This window comes from Pteropus vampyrus, unplaced genomic scaffold, assembly GCF_000151845.1.
Source record: "Pteropus vampyrus isolate Shadow unplaced genomic scaffold, Pvam_2.0 Scaffold334, whole genome shotgun sequence".
Taxonomy (NCBI): domain Eukaryota; kingdom Metazoa; phylum Chordata; class Mammalia; order Chiroptera; family Pteropodidae; genus Pteropus; species Pteropus vampyrus.
In genome coordinates this window covers 435,212-453,472 of record NW_011889115.1, presented here as the reverse complement: position 1 = coordinate 453,472, position 18,261 = coordinate 435,212, and the positions used below count along the sequence as shown (strand labels likewise).

The window sequence follows — 18,261 nt, the reverse complement described above, 5'->3', positions numbered from 1 at the left end:
CAGAAAGTCGTCTTGGGTTTACTGAAGTTTTGAGTTGGCAAAGGCAATTGCAAACTTTTCCTGAGAATGGTGTGGCTCAGCCTGTCAGAGCCATCGTCAAATTTAGTTGAGGCCTCAAGGTATCAGGATGTGCTCCCGCCTCTGCATTAACCAGGGTGAAAACACAGGTCATTGCAAAAGACCCCAGGGAGGTTGATGTCCAGCATTAGAGCCAATCAGTCGATTTAATTACTAGGATAGGGTAGGCATTGGGGGTAGGGCTGCCTAGGAGTAATTTTCAGCACTGATCTCTATCCTGATGGGCCAAGGTTAGACCTTGGCAGAGTTAGATGCTGATCAAGTCCTTGGTGTCATTCACCTTTGATTTCCAAAGCTTCCCCACCCTGTCCCTTCCAGGCACCTTTCTGCCAGGAGCAAACCTATGTAGGTATAAGCCCAAGGCTTTGTCTTCTTGTCCAGTTACCTGCATTATTAGATTTGGGTTTGAGAAACATCCCCCTGGAAAGAGTATAGCGGGTGAAATGATAGGAGACCGACAAGAGATAAGGATACAAGTTAGAGGCTCTGAGAGATGAGGGCTGGACCAAGGTGTAGTATAATTCACAGGAACTGCAGTCCTGTCCACTGTTAGCCTAAACAGTTGGTCTGAAACCTTTAATCCCTAAAGGAATTAATTTGTAGTGGAAGAACTGTGGTCTCTAGGAGAGGCAGAGTCTGTCTGACATCAAGCAAGACATTTCAGCAAGACAGCTCTTTGCAGAGTTTTCTCCCTTCTGTGGCATTTTGGATGGCAGTAATTGGCAAAAGACAAGCTGTTTCTAGCATCCTCCACCTACCCACCCACCCACCTAGCCGTTCCTCGCTCTGCTCTTCTGCCAACATGTTCTCTGGTCCAGGCCCTTGTCAGGTGCTGCGGAGTCAATGGTCAAAGAGAGCTGTCACGGTGTTGTGCGGGAGCCTGCCCACGCTGGCTCTTTAGAATCAATTGTGTGTTCCTAACATTGCATTCACTTGGTAGTTGGAAATTGACCACTGGTGGGAGTATTTACACCGTGGAAATCAGCAAACACTACAAACTGGGGTTTTGTTTGTTTCTTTGCTTGTTTTTTGAGAGCGGATGGTTAACTATCTACCAACAGAGACTGCCTGTCTCAGTAAGGGAGACACCCATGAACCCCTGATTGAGATCCATCACGAGAGCTGTGATCGGAATGTGCTATGTTCTAAGGGCTGGTGGAGCACCGAGGAGGAGGGCTGATGTTTGCGGGTGACGGGAGAGGGTGCAGGGAGAGCTTCACCAAGGAGGTGATATTTGAGCTGGGTCCCAGGGACAGAGTAGGCGTTTGCCAGACACGAAATGGGACGACTACTCTGAGTGAGGAGGACAGCATGAGTGGGAATATAAGGTAGGACACAACATGGCTCCTTCAAAGAGGAGCAAGGGAAGACCAGTGTGGCAGGGGCAGGGGTGTGGAGAGGTGGGGAGGTAGGCAGGGGTTGGGGCGTGAAGGGCCCTTGAATTCAAGCTGGGGTCTTTGATTCTATCCTGAGGGCAATGGGGAGCCATCGATGAGTCCCAGCAGAGAGTGTGGCTAGGAAGGTGGCTCAGCCACCTCTAGGGAGGAGGCACTGGGGTGGGGAGCACACCCGAGGCAGAAAGGTCAGTTACAATCGTCTGGGAAACCAACCTGTACTGAAAACTGCAGAAACCCAAGAGACGCAAAAGAGACACGTGTTTGGAATAAGGAAACACTAATCTTGATCAAGCCCAAAGCCTTCCCAGCCTTCATCACTCTCAGATATCTCCTCTCAGCGGTGACTCTGAATGGAGCAGTGGCTGGCATGGCAGAGTCTCAGGCAATGGGACAGGCCCACAGAGAGACTTTTGGGTGGCCTTGTTCCCAGGTTTCCTATGAAATGAAATGATTCAGGTACTGTGCAGAGGGTCAGTCCCTGTCAGGGGCTGGCAGCCTGGGATTCCTGTCCTTCCTTCTTATGGAAATCAAGGTCCCTGGGACCTGAGGTGAGGGAAGTGACCAAGGGCAGCAACTTGGTACTCTCCCTCTCCCTCACCTCTGGTAGGGCTGGGCAGGTAGAGATGGGAGGTGGGCAAAGGCCCAAGAGGGCAGGCCTTACATCTGGGTCCTTTCTCTCTAGCACTGGGTAAAGGCCCCTACCAGCTGGCCAGCCAGGCAGCCGCCGGTACCCTGGTGTCCACGAAGGCAGCAGGTGGTGCCGTAGTCCTAGTGAGCGCGGAAGACGTGGCACCAGGGGACATTGTGAATTTCCTGCTGACAGCTGCACTGTACAAGGCCAAGGCCCACGGTAAGGCCCACCTCTGGCCTCACCCCAGCCCTTGGTGGAGGGAGACAGTTGCCAGTGGAGGGAGGATGCTGAGGCCCTAAGCCATCTACAGTGGCTGGAAAAACATAGGGCTCCGACAGGGTTCCCAGCTGAGACAGAGTTCGGAGTCAGCCTGTTCTGCTTCTTCAGGGAGACACCTCCCATCTTCTTCCCAAAAAACCAGGGAGGCCAACGTCCAGAAGTCCCATTGAACCTAACTTTACACAATAGCTGCATTCCAGAAAAGCAGGGCAGCAACGGCTGCTACTTCCTCTCCCTCCTCCTCTCCCTATTCTCCTCCTCCTCTTCCTTCTCTTCCTTCTTCTCTCTTCTTCCTTCTCCTCTGCCCCCCATTTAAAAAATAAGTTTATTTTATTTTATATCAGTTCCAGGGGAACAGCATAGAAGAGATCCCCTGATTACGCTGGCACCCATCTGGCACTGCACACAGCCATCACAGTATTATTGACCATATTCCCTATGCTGTAATCTGCATCCCCATGACTATTTTGTAGCTACTAATTTGTATTTCTTAATCCCTTCCCCTTTTACCCAGCCCCGCCCCCCAACACACCTCCCGTCTGGCAATCCCCAGTTTGTTCTCTGTATCTATGAGTCTGCTTTGGTTTAGTTTGTTCATTTATTTTTTTCTTTAGATTCTGCATATAAGTGAAATCATATGATATTTGTCTTTCTCCACCTGACTTATTCACTTAGTATAATACCCTCTAGGTCCATCCATGTTGTTGTAAATGGTAATATTTCATTTTTCGTGGCCGAGTGACATTCCATTGCATGTATGTACCATAACTTCTTTATCCAATCGTCTATCGATGCTCTGCTCCCCATTTTTAAGACTGTATAGACTTTAAATGCCAGCTGGGCGCTGGCTGATATACAGACTCCAGCAGGGCCTCTTCCTGTGAATAAAGGAGTGGGCCTTTGATTTGCTCAGGTTATGATCCTGAGTTGTGAGTCGGTGTGTTACACCTGGAACCAGCCCTAGCCTCCTGGGCCTCAGACTGCCAGCAAACCCGGAGGGCTTAGCTTTAGTAGGCATTGTCTTCTCTTCAGAGTTCAGTAGTCCCTGAGGGGTGGCAGAACCCTGTCCAGAGAGAAGTGATCCCTGCGTGGTATTTGTTCTGGGCCCCGGGGCCAACGCCTCAGTTCACCAGTACCAAAAAGCCTTCTCATCTGTGGCCATGTGTGTGTGTCCCAGGATGTATGGTCACTGTAATCAGCATTTCTTCCCCCAAATCCTGTTGGCCCCATCCAGTCTGAATCTCCTTAATCACAGGGGTGGTCCATGCAGCCAGTTCTGGCATTCACTGGAGCCTAGAGCCAAGACACTTCTCAGAGAGTTCATCCCTACCTAAGAATATAAGTTCTCAAATTCTCAGGGTCTGCCATTTATCTAGTTTTGAGGGTCTACTTCCCTTCCCTCCTTCCCTCTCTCTCTCTCCCTCTGCCTCTCTCCTTGCCTCCTTCCCTATTCCCATGCCAGGCACAGAGCTGGGCACTGGGGAATCAGGGATGTAAAAGACACTATCTCTGCCCACCAGTCCCATCTGGGAGACAGACATGATCGAAGGCAGTCACGATGCCTGTGGGAACACTTGGGAGAGGCCCCTGCCTGTCTTGGGGAGTCAGGAGAGGCTTTTTAGAATGCATAATATTCCCTGAGGAATGGAAAGGAATCAGAAAGGGACTTGTAAGCCAAGCTCGGGAGTTGGGTCTTTATGCTGAGTGTAGCAGGGAGCCATGGAGAGGCTTTAAGGAGGGGAGGGACACCCCAGCTCCTGCCCAGCACCAGGCACAGCCAGCATCCCCAGCTATGGGTGATGTTCATGGTGGTATGAGCCAGGGGTACAGTTGGAGGTCACAGGAGGATCATGTCACTGCACAAGGAGACCGGGGAGTGAGGAGCCAGGCACTGGGCCAATGGAGGGCCGGAAGCTCCCCACCATCCCAAAAAAGAACAGTCCTTTTCTAAACATGTTAGATCCCTAGATCTATGTGGACCTGCTTGGATGTGGTACAACCTTCCATATGTGATAGGCCATCTGCTTAGTGGGAATTTTCTGTCCTCCATTCAATATTTCAGTCCAATAAGTAAGGTCTAGTCCAGAGGAAGTGTTGATTTTCCAGTGGTTTTATGGGCATGTTAAGCAGAACCCTGGAGTAGCCTAGCTTTGGAAAACATCACTATGGACAGGTTTCCCAGAGTCCAGCCTCCATCTCAGTCATGCCTGGGTTTCTTGGGCAGCTGGGGGCAGGGCGAGGACCCAGTGAGCACCCAGGCTCCCACCCCCACCCCATCTTGTGCTCCTTCCCCTTAACTGTGTCCAGGGTACCGGACAGGAAAAGAGAAAGTACCTTCTAGGTGAGATCTAAACCCCTTCCTCTCTCCGGCACACTGTTTTCCCATCTGTAGGTTAAATTCAGTGTCCCTTAGGTCCACCAGCTCTGACCCTCTGGGGTTCTGTGAGGAGTAGGACCAAGCTAAGGGTCACTGAAACCTGGCAAATCACTGAGCCTCAGCTTTCCAGCATCACCAATCCAACGTGACTCCACAGGGCAGCCATTTTCGTCTGTCCCGTTCATTGCTATATCCCTGGCATCTAGAATTCCACCTGGCACACAAAGGGTCCTCGAAAATGTCCATGAACGAGAGGGACAGAGGAAAGGAGATAGTTCAGTCACCTTCCTGAGGCTGGGCAGTTGGTGGCTTCCTTAACCCTCCACCTTCCCTGGGGAAGGTATGAACAGAGAGGCAGCCAGCGGGCAGAAGTGGGTGGGGTGAGGGGAGGCAGAGCAGGCGTGGAGGAGCGAGGCCAGCTAACCCACAGAGGGTGCTGCAGTCCCATGTCGCGGAGAGCGCAGATGTGTGCCCAGGTGTCCGCCCCCCATCTGGACCCCTGCCTGCACCGACCTTCCCCATGTGTCTCTTTGCAGACCCAGATGTGATATCCCTGGAGGCAGCGGGCAGACCCAACTTCTTCCTCCACGTCACCGCCAATGGGTCTCTGGAGTTGGCCAAGTGGCAGGGCAGCGATGCCTTCCACCACCATGCCTCCTTCCTGCTGCACCAGGGGATGTGGCGGGCAGGCCTGGTGGCCCTGGAGTCCCTGGCAGAGCCTGGATCCTTCCTTTCCGTGTCAGGCCCTGTGCTGGCCCTGCGGCCATATGAACACACAGAGGTGTTCCGCCAGGGCACACTCTTCCAGCTTCTGGGTAATTGTCTACCTCACCATCTCCCTTGGCTCCTCAGCCCCTCACTCAACTGCCCTTCCTGCCCTCTCTCCCCTTACCCTTCAAGTTGGCCCCTAGAGGCAGAATCCTCATTCTCCAGGCCCAGAGAGGCCGCATGGGTGCTGCCCCTGAGATGGAAGGTGGCCTGGCCTCCATATTGGTGGCCTAAGGAGCTGTGGGCAGTGTGGCTTGGGGCCCAGCCAGCTTTCAGGGTCTTACCTACTCCCACAGGCCAATTACACTGTCTAAAAATAGGACAGCCTTTGTGGAAACGAGGGGAGAAATGATCATGGCTGCTGTTAGCGTAGCCCGCTGGCTCAGGTTTCTTGCTGATAGGGGCACATGCCTGCCCTGTGAACCAGCAGCCCCTCTGTCCCCCGTGGAGGCCCAGGACCCAGAGGTGTGATAAGGCAACACCACGCCCTTTCTAGCCTCTGCTGGAAGGGGTTCCAGGGCTCTGCCTTCCCACTGCCAGGCACGTCTGCCCCCAAACTACTTGTTCTCTGTCTAAACCCCAGAGGAAGTGATCATTACTTCTTTAACGCTCTACACTGGCCTCTCTATCCTACATGTTCATGCCTGCGAGGGCACCTCATGCTGTATGAATGGATCCACCCATGTGTAAATGTGTCTCCTACCAGGCTTGTCATTTATCACCCTCTGCCACCACACACACACTCCAGGGCTGGGCCAGCTCATTCTTAAACTCAGCGGTCATCTACCTAGTCCACCAATGAACAGATTCATCATTGTCTATGATGGGAGGACTGTGTCCCTTTCTGGAAGACACTGAGGCGAAGTGCAATGAGCCTGGGCTTTGAAACCGGACAGTCTTGGGTTCGAATCCTGACCCTGGTCCCTGGCGCTTGGAGGAGAGCCCCTCTCTCCCTGACTCGATTTCTCCACCTGAACAATGGGGATATTTGCCTCAGAAGGTTATTGTGAGGATGGCTTTGCTCCAGGCCTGGCTCATAGTAGCTGCTCCCCAAATGTAAGTTTTCGGTTCTGGGCTCAAGGATCTTGGAAAAGCAGGTTTCCTCACAGTCAGCGACAGTGTGGAGAGTAGGAAGCCAGGAAGGGGCTGCTGGGGTGGGGCTGTCCCTCCAGCCTGCTGTGGAGCCTGCTGTGGAGCCTGCTGTGGAGCCTGCCCACATCTCTCTGCTCAGGCCACGGTTTTAGAGACCGGTCGCTTGTGCCAAGGTAGTCTGGGCTCTTGTCTGCCTCAAGGCCCCCCGTAGGCTGCAGCTTTTCCTTGAGGGTCCCTCATTTGTCAAGGTACTGGGAGAGTTTAATTTTCCCAGCATCTTCTGTCGCTTCAGTGCCTTCATCTGTAAAATGGGAATAATAATAACGCGACTTCATAGGATTATTGTGAGAATTAATGAGTAAGTACTTGTGAAGTGCTGAGTGTCATGCTTGGTGCTATTTCAGAGTTAGCTGTTGTCATTAGTAGTCAGAGCCCAAGTTACTAGGGGCAATAAGGGCAGTGCTCAGACAAACTACACCCTCCAGGTCCCAGTGCTGGTTCAGGATGAGGCTACTTCAAGGAGGCCCTCTGGGTACAGAGAGGGCAGGGCTTATGAGAACAGTTCTCTCCCCTGTCTGGTGCCAGATGCCCAGCAGGACCTTGGAATGAGAGGGAAAGGGATCCCCCCAACACCTACTCCAATCCTCAAGGGAAGCCTCTTGTCTTCATGGAGATCTTCAGTGGCCCGGCCAGAGGCAGGGCAAGGAGGAGGGGACTGTGTCCTGGGGTGCGGGGCAAGCCTGACTACCAAGGTCTCAGAAGGGTGGAGTGATGGGCAGTCTTATGGAGAGATCAAGGGTCCAGCCTCCTCTTTGGCCACCCCTCAAAGCCCGCTCCGTAGCACCCGCGTCTCCAGCCTCTGCACTAAGTTCTCTGAGCCCCATCCCAAAGATCCTCCAGGCACCAACTCCAGCTCTCAGGGATACAGCGTCTCCTGAGGTTGGCTTTTATTGCATTTGTCTTTGTTTTTCCTGCATGAGTCCATTTGTCTCTTCCATGGGATAAGGCAGGCATGAGCTAAGCTGTCTTGCCTCTATGCTCTGGCTTCTGATCTGGAGCTGGTGCCCAGGATTGCTCAGTCTCAGGACTCTGGTGGGTTGCCTTGTCAGATGCCAAGCCGCTGGGGTCTTCCTACCCCATCTGTGAGTGGCACTACGATGCCTGTGCCAGCCCCTGCTTCCAAACCTGCCGGGACCCATGGGCAACGAGCTGCAGGGACGTGCCCAGGTAGGATGGCATGGAGTTGAGGTATGTGCATCAGCATGTTTGAGCATGTGTGGGAATGGGCTTGTATATAGTCTGTGGGCAGAAGTATGAGCATGTCTTGAGGTGTATGAGTACTCACATATACTTGTATATACATGTTTTGTGTGATATGTGTATGGGGGTGTCTGTACCAGGATGAATGTGCCTCATATGTGAATATCAGTTTGTGCGCGAAGTATATATAGCTGAGCCTGTGTATTAGTGTGTGTATACAGGTGCATCTTGGCTTGTATAGTTGTGCATATGTACCTGTGTTGGTGCTCCTATGTGCACAAGTGTATATACACTGTTTTTCATAGTGGTCTGTGTGAACTTTATATATATATATCTGTGTGAATATTTTTGAGCCCTGCAGGTGTGGAGAGGGTATGTGAGAATGTGCCTAAATGGAGACACATGTGAGCACGTGCAAGTATGTGTGCATGGTGTGTGCATAACGACCTTGTTTGTGTGTGCTGCCCTTTCAGTCTGAAGGCAGGAGTTGGCGGCATGCCTGTTTGGGTATGCGTGCCCCTGTACAAATGTGCGACAGTATATGGAGGTTCATATGAGTGTGTACATGATAAAGACACGCACGCAGGTGTCATAAGAAAGGAGGAGGCCTGTGCGCAATCCAGGTGAATATGACCCTCCCCATGTTCCAGACCACTAACCTGCTCCCTGCTCTGTCCCCAGGGTAGAAGGCTGTGTACCTGCATGCCCCAGCCCCAAGGTCCTGGATGAAGTCACACAGAGATGCGTTTACTTGGAGGACTGTGAGTGGCCTGGATTTCTCATCCCTCCCTCAGATTTACTGTAAATCCCCAGGGTTTCATGAGCCAGTCAGGTCCAGAGCCCCTGGGTACCCAGAGAAGCAGGGTTAGTGTAGGGACCTCCAGAAGGAGAACACCATAAAGCAGGAAGAGATCTCACCCAGTCCATGCTCCCTATTTCACAGAAATTTAAAAAAAAAAACAAGGCCCAGAGTAAGGAAGGGACGGGCTTGGGGTCACGTGGTGAGAATGGGGGGCAGCCAGACTTAGACCTGAGGTCCCTGGGCTTTGGGCTCGGGATTTGAGGTATAGGACGAGCCCAGACGCGCTGACTTCTCTGAGTCATCCATGTGATAGAGGCCATGGGTTGATCAAGCAGCCTGACCGGCTGTGGGAAGCTGCCTTCCCCACTTCAACTAGGGTGGCAGTCTGGAAGCCTCACGTCATAGTGATGTCCCCTGGGGCACAAGTTACCCTGCCATCTGAGCCTCCTTTCTCGTCTGCCAGGTGTGGAGCCAGCGGTTTTGGTTCCCACAGAGGCCGTTGGCAATAAGACCCTCCTTCCCGGTCAAGAGCTGCCCACCACCAGTGGCCAGGAGCTACAGTTTCCACAGGGTACTCCCGGGGCCCCCTCTCACAGGCCAGCGTTCACCCCAGCTGCCCCACTCACTGTGGCCCCGAGCCCGTCCATGGCTGCCACTGAGGGGCCAGTGCTGCCCCCAGGCTCCACCCAGGTCACTCTGCAACAGCCGCTGGGGGTCACCGCATCTAACCTCCCTGCCCACCCCACAGAGGTCCCTGCCAGCAAGGAAGTGACCGCCAGCCAGCAGACCACCCCCCATGCCACAGCGTCCTCAGCCCTCCCTCTTTCACAGCAGATGCTCACACCTGACGTGGGCTTGGGTGCCTTGGAAACGACCAGGGTGACCGCGACCTTTGCAGGGAGCCCCAACATCACAGTCTCCTCTAAGTCATCCCCTGCACCTCGCTTCCCACTCGTGACCAAAGCGGTGACGGTCCCAGGCCCTGGCTCCTTGCTTGTTAAGACGACACCCTTACAGGCCTTCCCAAGCCTGGAGTCGCCTGCAAGTCCTTCCCCCAGGCCTGTGGCTTCCCCTGCAGTAACTTCCAGGGCCCCTATTTCCTCAAAATCCCATGAGGCTTTGCTGACACCTGTAACAACGAAGGTCACAAACAGGACAGAGATCTCCCAGTCCATACATGCCGAGACCATTCCCAGCCCCAGCAGCCCCCCAGCCAAGGCTAGAACAGCAGCAGAACAGGTTCCTGCCAGTCCCGTGGCCACCGAGGGAGTGAAGATGGTGCCATCCACGGAGAAGGTCCAACCTGGGCCCAGCCAGCCCACGGGCCTGCCACCATCCCCACTTCCCGGCCCACGTCCCACTGCCCTGCTCCGCCCCAGCCAGCACATCGCCACAGCCACCAGGCCTCCAGCTACACCCCCTGGCACTCCAGCAGCCACCAGCCTGTTCACAGTTGCTCATGGGCTGGGGGCCACACCCTTCATATCCCTGGAGTCAACTCAGCCACCCCAGCTCCTCTCTGGCCTGCCTCCTGACACCAGCCTGCCTCTGGCCAAGGTGGGCACATCGGCCCCAATGGCCACGCCTGGCCCCAAGGGCTCCATCATCACCGCTTCACTCCAGCAACAGGCCACACCTCTCACCACGGCCATGACTCCATCTGCTGAGACGCTTCGCCCAGCGCTGCCTCGCACGCCAGCCATTGTGGCCCAGATGCAACCACCCAGTCACACAGTCCCTCAGACAACAAGCACAACTCCAGGCCTGCTTCCGGGAGCCATGCTGCCATCCTCTGGAGTTGTGGCCGTGGCTGAGGGAGCAGCCTCCACAGTATCTGTTGCCCCGCGAAGGAGCACCACGGAAAAGATGGCCATCCTGTCCAAGCAAGTGTCTCTGCCCACCTTGATGCATGGCTCTGCCCAGGGCAGGCCCACAGCGCTCACGCCTGCTGTGACCCACACTCTTGCTACCTTGGTGACTGAGACTGAGAGCCCCTGGGTTGGCACAGTGCCACCGGTGCCCACGTCCCATCCCCTGAGCCCTTTCTCAGCCAGGACTGCCTCCCGAGAGAGCTCGCTGGTTCTGCTCCCTCAGCTGGCTGAGGCCCATGGAACCTCGGCGGGGCCTCGGCCCCCAGCAGAGCCGGTGGGAGAGGCCACCACCGAGCAGTCTGGGCGCTCAGCCCCAGTTCAGAGCATCTCAGAGGGTTCAGCTGAGGCCTCGGCAACCACCCCTGAAGCCAACGCATCTGCCGTGTGTGTCGTGAGTGACTGGGCAGGGTTCTGGCTTCCTGCTTGTGGACGCTCCATGCTTTCCCTTTCGCCGTGCCACCGTGCTTGGATACCATACACTCTCCTTTACCTGGGCAAGGGGCAAGGCCTGTCGCAGCTTTTTAGCCAGCTGCCAGGCTGCAAGATGGGGTTTGGTTGCTGCTCACACTCCTGCCCCGAGCCCCTGGAGCCTCAGAAATTCTCCAGGCTCCTATGGGGCTCTGATACCACAGCAGGGTCACACCATGCCCCACTGGGGCTGCAGGGGCTGATTGGATGGCTTAGCATGATGCCGAGAGTACGGCAGCATGGGTGTGCCAGTGTGTCTATGATTGTACACGTGGGACTGTGTGTGCACACATTTGTGTTCACATGTATGAGTTCTCAGATATCTGTGCATGTGTGATACACGATGTTGAGAAATATGTGTGTCTGCGTTTGTGAGGTAGAGTGTGCGTGTGCGTGGGTGTGTGTGAGTCTGAGCTAGTGTTTCTGCATGTTTGTGCACTTGGGGCTTTCAGCACAGGCCAGGCAGTTGTGCAAAGGTCTCGGGGAGTCAGTCCCCCGACCCTCAATCCCATACTCAGCCCAGCCCCAGGCACCGATGGCATGCTGGGTGGGCGGAGGGTGAGGACACCATCTCCTTGTGATTTTATCTCAGGATCCCCTCTTGCCCTCCTGGCTTGGGGTTGGGTGGGCAGGGGTGAGTTGCTGTGGCCCCTAGGGCAGCACTCACGCTATCCCTGGCCACACCCTTCATATCCCTGGAGTCAACTCAGCCACCCCAGCTCCTCTCTGGCCTGCCTCCTGACACCAGCCTGCCTCTGGCCAAGGTGGGCACATCGGCCCCAATGGCCACGCCTGGCCCCAAGGGCTCCATCATCACCGCTTCACTCCAGCAACAGGCCACACCTCTCACCACGGCCATGACTCCATCTGCTGAGACGCTTCGCCCAGCGCTGCCTCGCACGCCAGCCATTGTGGCCCAGATGCAACCACCCAGTCACACAGTCCCTCAGACAACAAGCACAACTCCAGGCCTGCTTCCGGGAGCCATGCTGCCATCCTCTGGAGTTGTGGCCGTGGCTGAGGGAGCAGCCTCCACAGTATCTGTTGCCCCGCGAAGGAGCACCACGGAAAAGATGGCCATCCTGTCCAAGCAAGTGTCTCTGCCCACCTTGATGCATGGCTCTGCCCAGGGCAGGCCCACAGCGCTCACGCCTGCTGTGACCCACACTCTTGCTACCTTGGTGACTGAGACTGAGAGCCCCTGGGTTGGCACAGCGCCACCGGTGCCCACGTCCCATCCCCTGAGCCCTTTCTCAGCCAGGACTGCCTCCCGAGAGAGCTCGCTGGTTCTGCTCCCTCAGCTGGCTGAGGCCCATGGAACCTCGGCGGGGCCTCGGCCCCCAGCAGAGCCGGTGGGAGAGGCCACCACCGAGCAGTCTGGGCGCTCAGCCCCAGTTCAGAGCATCTCAGAGGGTTCAGCTGAGGCCTCGGCAACCACCCCTGAAGCCAACGCATCTGCCGTGTGTGTCGTGAGTGACTGGGCAGGGTTCTGGCTTCCTGCTTGTGGACACTCCATGCTTTCCCTTTCGCCGTGCCACCGTGCTTGGATACCATACACTCTCCTTTACCTGGGCAAGGGGCAAGGCCTGTCGCAGCTTTTTAGCCAGCTGCCAGGCTGCAAGATGGGGTTTGGTTGCTGCTCACACTCCTGCCCCGAGCCCCTGGAGCCTCAGAAATTCTCCAGGCTCCTATGGGGCTCTGATACCACAGCAGGGTCACACCATGCCCCACTGGGGCTGCAGGGGCTGATTGGATGGCTTAGCATGATGCCGAGAGTACGGCAGCATGGGTGTGCCAGTGTGTCTATGATTGTACACGTGGGACTGTGTGTGCACACATTTGTGTTCACATGTATGAGTTCTCAGATATCTGTGCATGTGTGATACACGATGTTGAGAAATATGTGTGTCTGCGTTTGTGAGGTAGAGTGTGCGTGTGCATGGGTGTGTGTGAGTCTGAGCTAGTGTTTCTGCATGTTTGTGCACTTGGGGCTTTCAGCACAGGCCAGGCAGTTGTGCAGAGGTCTTGGGGAGTCAGTCTCCCGACCCTCAATCCCATACTCAGCCCAGCCCCAGGCACCGATGGCATGCTGGGTGGGCGGAGGGTGAGGACACCATCCCCTTGTGATTTTACCTCAGGATCCCCTCTTGCCCTCCTGGCTTGGGGTTGGGTGGGCAGGGGTGAGTTGCTGTGGCCCCTAGGGCAGCACTCACGCTATCCCTCCACCCTGTGCCCCAGCCAATCCCGGAGGAGAACTGCGTCCGCCATATCTGCCTGGAGGGCCAGCTGATCCGCGTGAACCAGTCTCAGCACTGTCCCCAGGGCGCTGCACCTCTGCGCTGTGGAGTCCTGGGCCTCGCAGTGCGAGTGGGCGGGGACCGCTGTTGTCCCTTCTGGGAGTGCCCCTGTGAGTCCTGGGCCCCCTGGAACCTGCCATGTCCTCCTTGTACCCCTACCCCCCACATGCCCTCTCTCCTCAGCATCAGGGTAACCCTGACCTGAATGCACCCTACCATGGGACCTGTCATCTCAGTGTGATGCTGACTTGGCAGATTTCTCACCCTTATGACCTCTGATCTCTGTATGACACCTGCTCTGTCATAGGGCCTGTGAATCACCCAGGAAAAGGTCTGGGCACCTGCCTTGTGTTCCTAAGCAGCCTTCACCTTGGAGGCATCTGTTTGTTTTTACTGTCCCCTGTCCCATCCCAGGCCGATGCTCAATCTTCCCTGATCTGAGCTTCGTGACCTTTGATGGGAGCCACGCAGCCCTGTTCAAGGAGGCCATCTACATCCTCAGCCAGAGCCCAGACGAAATGGTCACCGTCCATGTCCTCGACTGCAAAAGCGCCAACCTGGTGACTGCTTCCTGCTTCCTTTCCCACCAGCACTTAGGGATTTGACTGAGTTTGGAGGAGAGATTGAGCAGTGAGTTGGGTTTTGAGGAGTGTCGGAGGTGAGGACAGATGTGGAAGCTCTGTCTCTCTCCAGGAGTCTCCTAGAATGGGCATATGGGGAAAAAGGGTGAGGGGAGTTCACCACCTCCTGGCCTTTCCTGGGGCCTGCGGCATCCCCAGCTTGTCCCAGCTACCTAGGCACATGTGGGATGGCACCGAAGGGCAGAGGGGCTGGGATGTGGGCTGATCAACGGTGCCAGCTACAGGGAATCGCCTACTAGGATTCCTCTACGAGCCAGCCTTTTTGTGTGGGACTGGACTTGCATGAGTTCAGATGGATATAAATGTTCCGTGGGATTCTGCATCATCTGCCCAGCCCTGATGGGTGCCCCTGGCATATTATTGGGAGGTTGGGGGCAGGAACAGGGGCAGGAAGAGTGATCACATTTGCTCACCAGGATGAAGAGGCAGGATTGATGAGGCTAGGCTCTCTTTGCAGGGCCACCTGAACTGGCCTCCGTTCTGTCTGGTGATGTTGAATGTGACTCACTTGACCCATCAGGTCACTATTGACCGCTTCAATCGGAAGGTGAGTGCATCAGAGAGCCAGTCTTCCTGGTCAGGGCAGAAGTCAGCTAAGGGGCAGGGTGTCCAGGGTAGAGGGGCCTTAAGGCTTATTCACAAATGGGAGCAGGGGTGGGGAAGGACCCTATTAAAAATAATGCAAAATTAAGTATATTTGGAAGTGATTTTAATTAGAATACTTGTGGCCACCCCGTTGTCAAGCAAGAAAGTGTACCAAGAGAAACACTGTGATGGAAGATATTAGAAAGGCAAGAGACAGTGGCCTCAAGTGGTCAAGGTTAAAATATCTCACTTCTGTACTTTCGTTCTGAGGAATTCTGTGCTAATGGTCAGCACAGAGATGGGGAGACCCCAGAGAAGGTGTGCCCTACACAGAGGCTGGGGATTGAGGGAAGATCTCCCAGGAGAAAAAATGATCTGAGATCAGGAAAAAATAGAATGATTAGAAGGGCTGAGAGTTTGTGTTGATTTAGACAAAGAGATGCAACTAACTGCCTCCAGCTCTTGCATTTCTTATTTCATTGTTTTGTGCTCATAAAAATGTTTTCAGAACTTTCTTGCCACTTTGAGCTGTGTCTTGGCTGTCTGTGCCTGAAACAGAGGCTGGCACATAGCAGGTGCTTAATAACTGTTGGTTGAGTAAATGGATGGATGGATGGATGGACAGATGGACAAGCTCACATCGAACACCCCTTCCCCACAAGGTGACTGTGGACTCCCAGCTTGTGTGGCCTCCTGTGAGCAGGCATGGGTTCAGAATTGAAGATACAGGCCACATGTATGTGATCCATACGCCATCACACATCCAGATCCAGTGGCTTCACAGCTCTGGACTCATGATCCTCGAGGCCAGCAAAGCCCGTGAGGCCCAGGGCCGTGGCCTGTGTGGTGAGGTGGGACCCAGCTGGGGGGAGGGAGATGCTTTCTGGGTCCACCTCTGCCCCCAGACAGAGGTTCCCCTGGACCAGAGAAAACTGAGACAGAGTGCCAGGCCAGAGGTGGGACCAGCGTTGCTGCCGGGGCAGAAAGACCTAATGTCTTGTGTTCTGGGGCTGAAGCTGCCAGCAAGGAGATGGCGCAGGACTCTAGCCATGACCACTTGTCACTTCAGCTGGGAATGTCTGTCAGCTTCCCTGATAGCTTCCTAATACCAGATAATCCTTCCCGTCTGCATATGCCTGGGCATTTCACAAAACACTTCCACACTCTGATCTCACTTATCCTAGGTCATCCACACAATAACCCTGAGAGAGGGCCATTGAGCTAAAGAAGAAAGGGGGCTCAGAGAAATTAAGTGATTGCCTAAGGTCACACAGTAGAGCTGCTGCAACACATAGAACCGGTGTTCTTCATGCAGACCACAGCATGATCACAGAGAGCATAGGACTGGATGTATTTTGATAAGAAAAAGGGGTATAGGAAGAATCTGAGTGTGGACTGCTGGTCCTTGCAAGGGTAGGAGGATGTGGGCCCCCACAAGGCACTCCATGACAAATGGCTATGATAGACCGCCATGATTACGATGATGAATGACATAGGAATACTTATACAAACACATCCTTGCATGCCCTCCATCTGTAAATCTGCACCCATTTTGTAGGTTCACATCATGCCCCCATACTCAAAATGGTCTCTACACTTGCACTAACACATGTACGTCTGCTTCATGCTCATTCTTTCATTTGCGCAACACATATTTACCAAGTATCAGTCACTGGGGACAGAACAGGAGGCAAAAAAAGACAAAATGCCCATTCCGTTAGGCTTCCATCCTTACTGACACAAACACGTCTCCTTCTCTCACCATTTCTTTCTTTTTACACCTGGCAGAGAGCGCTGTGGTCAGCAGCAATCCGGTGGGTCAGCTCCTCCCTAGGATCATATTTTTGACCCCCTTCAGTGACTCAATGCCAAGACCAAAAATGTGACCACTGGGGCCCTTGATAAAATCTGAGGGTTTTGTATTAAATCATGCTTTATATTCACGAAGCTGGTGGCTGGAGATGCCAGAGAAGGAGTCAGAGAATTGATCTCTATTTTATCCAAACTAGCACTTGGTAACTTGGGCACTCTGCAAGGCAACATGGGGGATCACTGAGAGTGAGAATGTAAAGGAAAATGGGTCTTTGAACTCAGAGAGCAAGACCGAGGCCTGTTGCACAGAATTGGGACGGTCATGGATGGTACATCTGAGGGGCCCCTGAAGAAAGGATTTCTGAGAAAGTGCTTCAGGAAGAGGGAGCAGCATCAGCAACAGGAAGCCGGAAGTTAAGGTCATGTTAGAAGCTGTGACAGCTCAACTCATTTCTTATACACATAAATTCCTAAATGGAAATACCTTCCATCTTGTAGCTCTACCATTTTCAATATCAGCTTCCAACTCCATAGAAAGGAAAAGAGTTAGGGAGTGTGAATGGACCAGGCCTGGAAGTGGTGCCCATCACCTTCACTCACATTCCATTGGCTGGGACTCAGTCACATGGTTTTGCACAACTACAAAGAGAGTCTGAGGACAATAGGCTAGTGGATTGCCCAGGAAGATGAGAAAACAGGTGTGATAATGAGCTAGCAATCTCTGTTAAAGCAGATTTTTTTGAGTAACTTTTAATTCTGATATAATGTTAAATTTAGAAGTTACAAAAATGGTATAAAGAACTCTCACGCACTAGTGTTCTAGTTGCCCAGGTTTACCAATGTGTTCGCATTTTGCCCCAATTTGCTTCTCTTTATATGTATAGATATAGATATACTGAATACATATGTACTTTTCTATGGATATGCAATTTATATATATGCATTTTTTCTGGACCATTTGAAAGTATTTTTGTATCCCTAAATACTTGGGTATGTATTTCCTAAGAACAAAGACATTTTCTTACATAGCAGCTTTCTTAGTTTCTCTGTGCCTCATTTATTTTCATCTATAAAATGGGATCATAGTAATACCAATCTCAAAGAATTGTGGTGAGAAATATACAAGTGACAGCTGGGTACCTGGGAGTAATGGTAATTATTATGGCTATTGGGATAATTCTGCCCCTTTCAGGTATCTGTGATGGGGACGCAGCCAATGACCTCACCCTGGAGGATGGTTCTGTGGTGGGTGAAGCTGAGGACCCTGCTCCCTTTCTGGACAGCTGGCAAGTGCCCAGCTCCCTGACCTCAGTGGGCCAGACCCGCTTCCGCCCGGACAGCTGTGCCACGGCTGACTGCTCCCCCTGCCTTCGCATGGTGTCCAACCGCACCTTCAGTGCCTGCCACCGCTTCGTATGTGCCGACTGGGGTCCAGCGCGGGGGGGACCTCCCGAGATGGGAATGGAAGCACCTACTTGCAGAGGGGGCCAATGGCCAGAGCTGGGAGGCGTAAATCTGTTGGGGGGGATCTCCCAGAGGTGTTGAGCTTGGGACCAGATTGGGAGCCTGCAGAGGCTCTCTGTTGCCCCTGGGCAGGGCCGGGGGGAGCGGAATGGGACCCTGGGATGTGGCGAATTAGGGGTGGCAGCACTGCCTGATGCACGTACCCAGGTCCCACCAGAGTCGTTCTGTGAGCTGTGGATCCGGGACACCAAGTACGTGCAGCAGCCCTGTGTGGCACTGACCGTGTATGTGGCTATGTGCCACAAGTTCCACGTGTGCATCGAGTGGCGGCGTTCCGACTACTGCCGTGAGTTGGTGGGCGGGGGTGGGGGTCAGAAGGTCTCCTCTTCCCTGTTAGAGTGGAAAAGCTTACAGACCTGAGTCCAAGTCGAGGCTCTCC

The 18,261-nt window shown here is 53.9% G+C and overlaps 1 protein-coding gene across 1 annotated transcript in view; it reads left to right on the top strand.

The window, feature by feature from the left end:
- Positions 1-18,261, top strand: part of OTOG (otogelin) — a 75,810-nt gene that overhangs the window by 43,193 nt on the left and 14,356 nt on the right. The window contains exons 33-43 of the mRNA XM_011378213.1: positions 2,158-2,325; positions 5,299-5,577; positions 7,732-7,849; positions 8,564-8,643; positions 9,148-10,946; positions 13,262-13,430; positions 13,735-13,880; positions 14,419-14,508; positions 15,209-15,392; positions 17,551-17,771; positions 18,030-18,168. Coding sequence (XP_011376515.1) covers positions 2,158-2,325; positions 5,299-5,577; positions 7,732-7,849; positions 8,564-8,643; positions 9,148-10,946; positions 13,262-13,430; positions 13,735-13,880; positions 14,419-14,508; positions 15,209-15,392; positions 17,551-17,771; positions 18,030-18,168 — 3,393 coding nt within the window. The remainder of the gene's footprint in view (positions 1-2,157; positions 2,326-5,298; positions 5,578-7,731; positions 7,850-8,563; positions 8,644-9,147; positions 10,947-13,261; positions 13,431-13,734; positions 13,881-14,418; positions 14,509-15,208; positions 15,393-17,550; positions 17,772-18,029; positions 18,169-18,261) is intronic.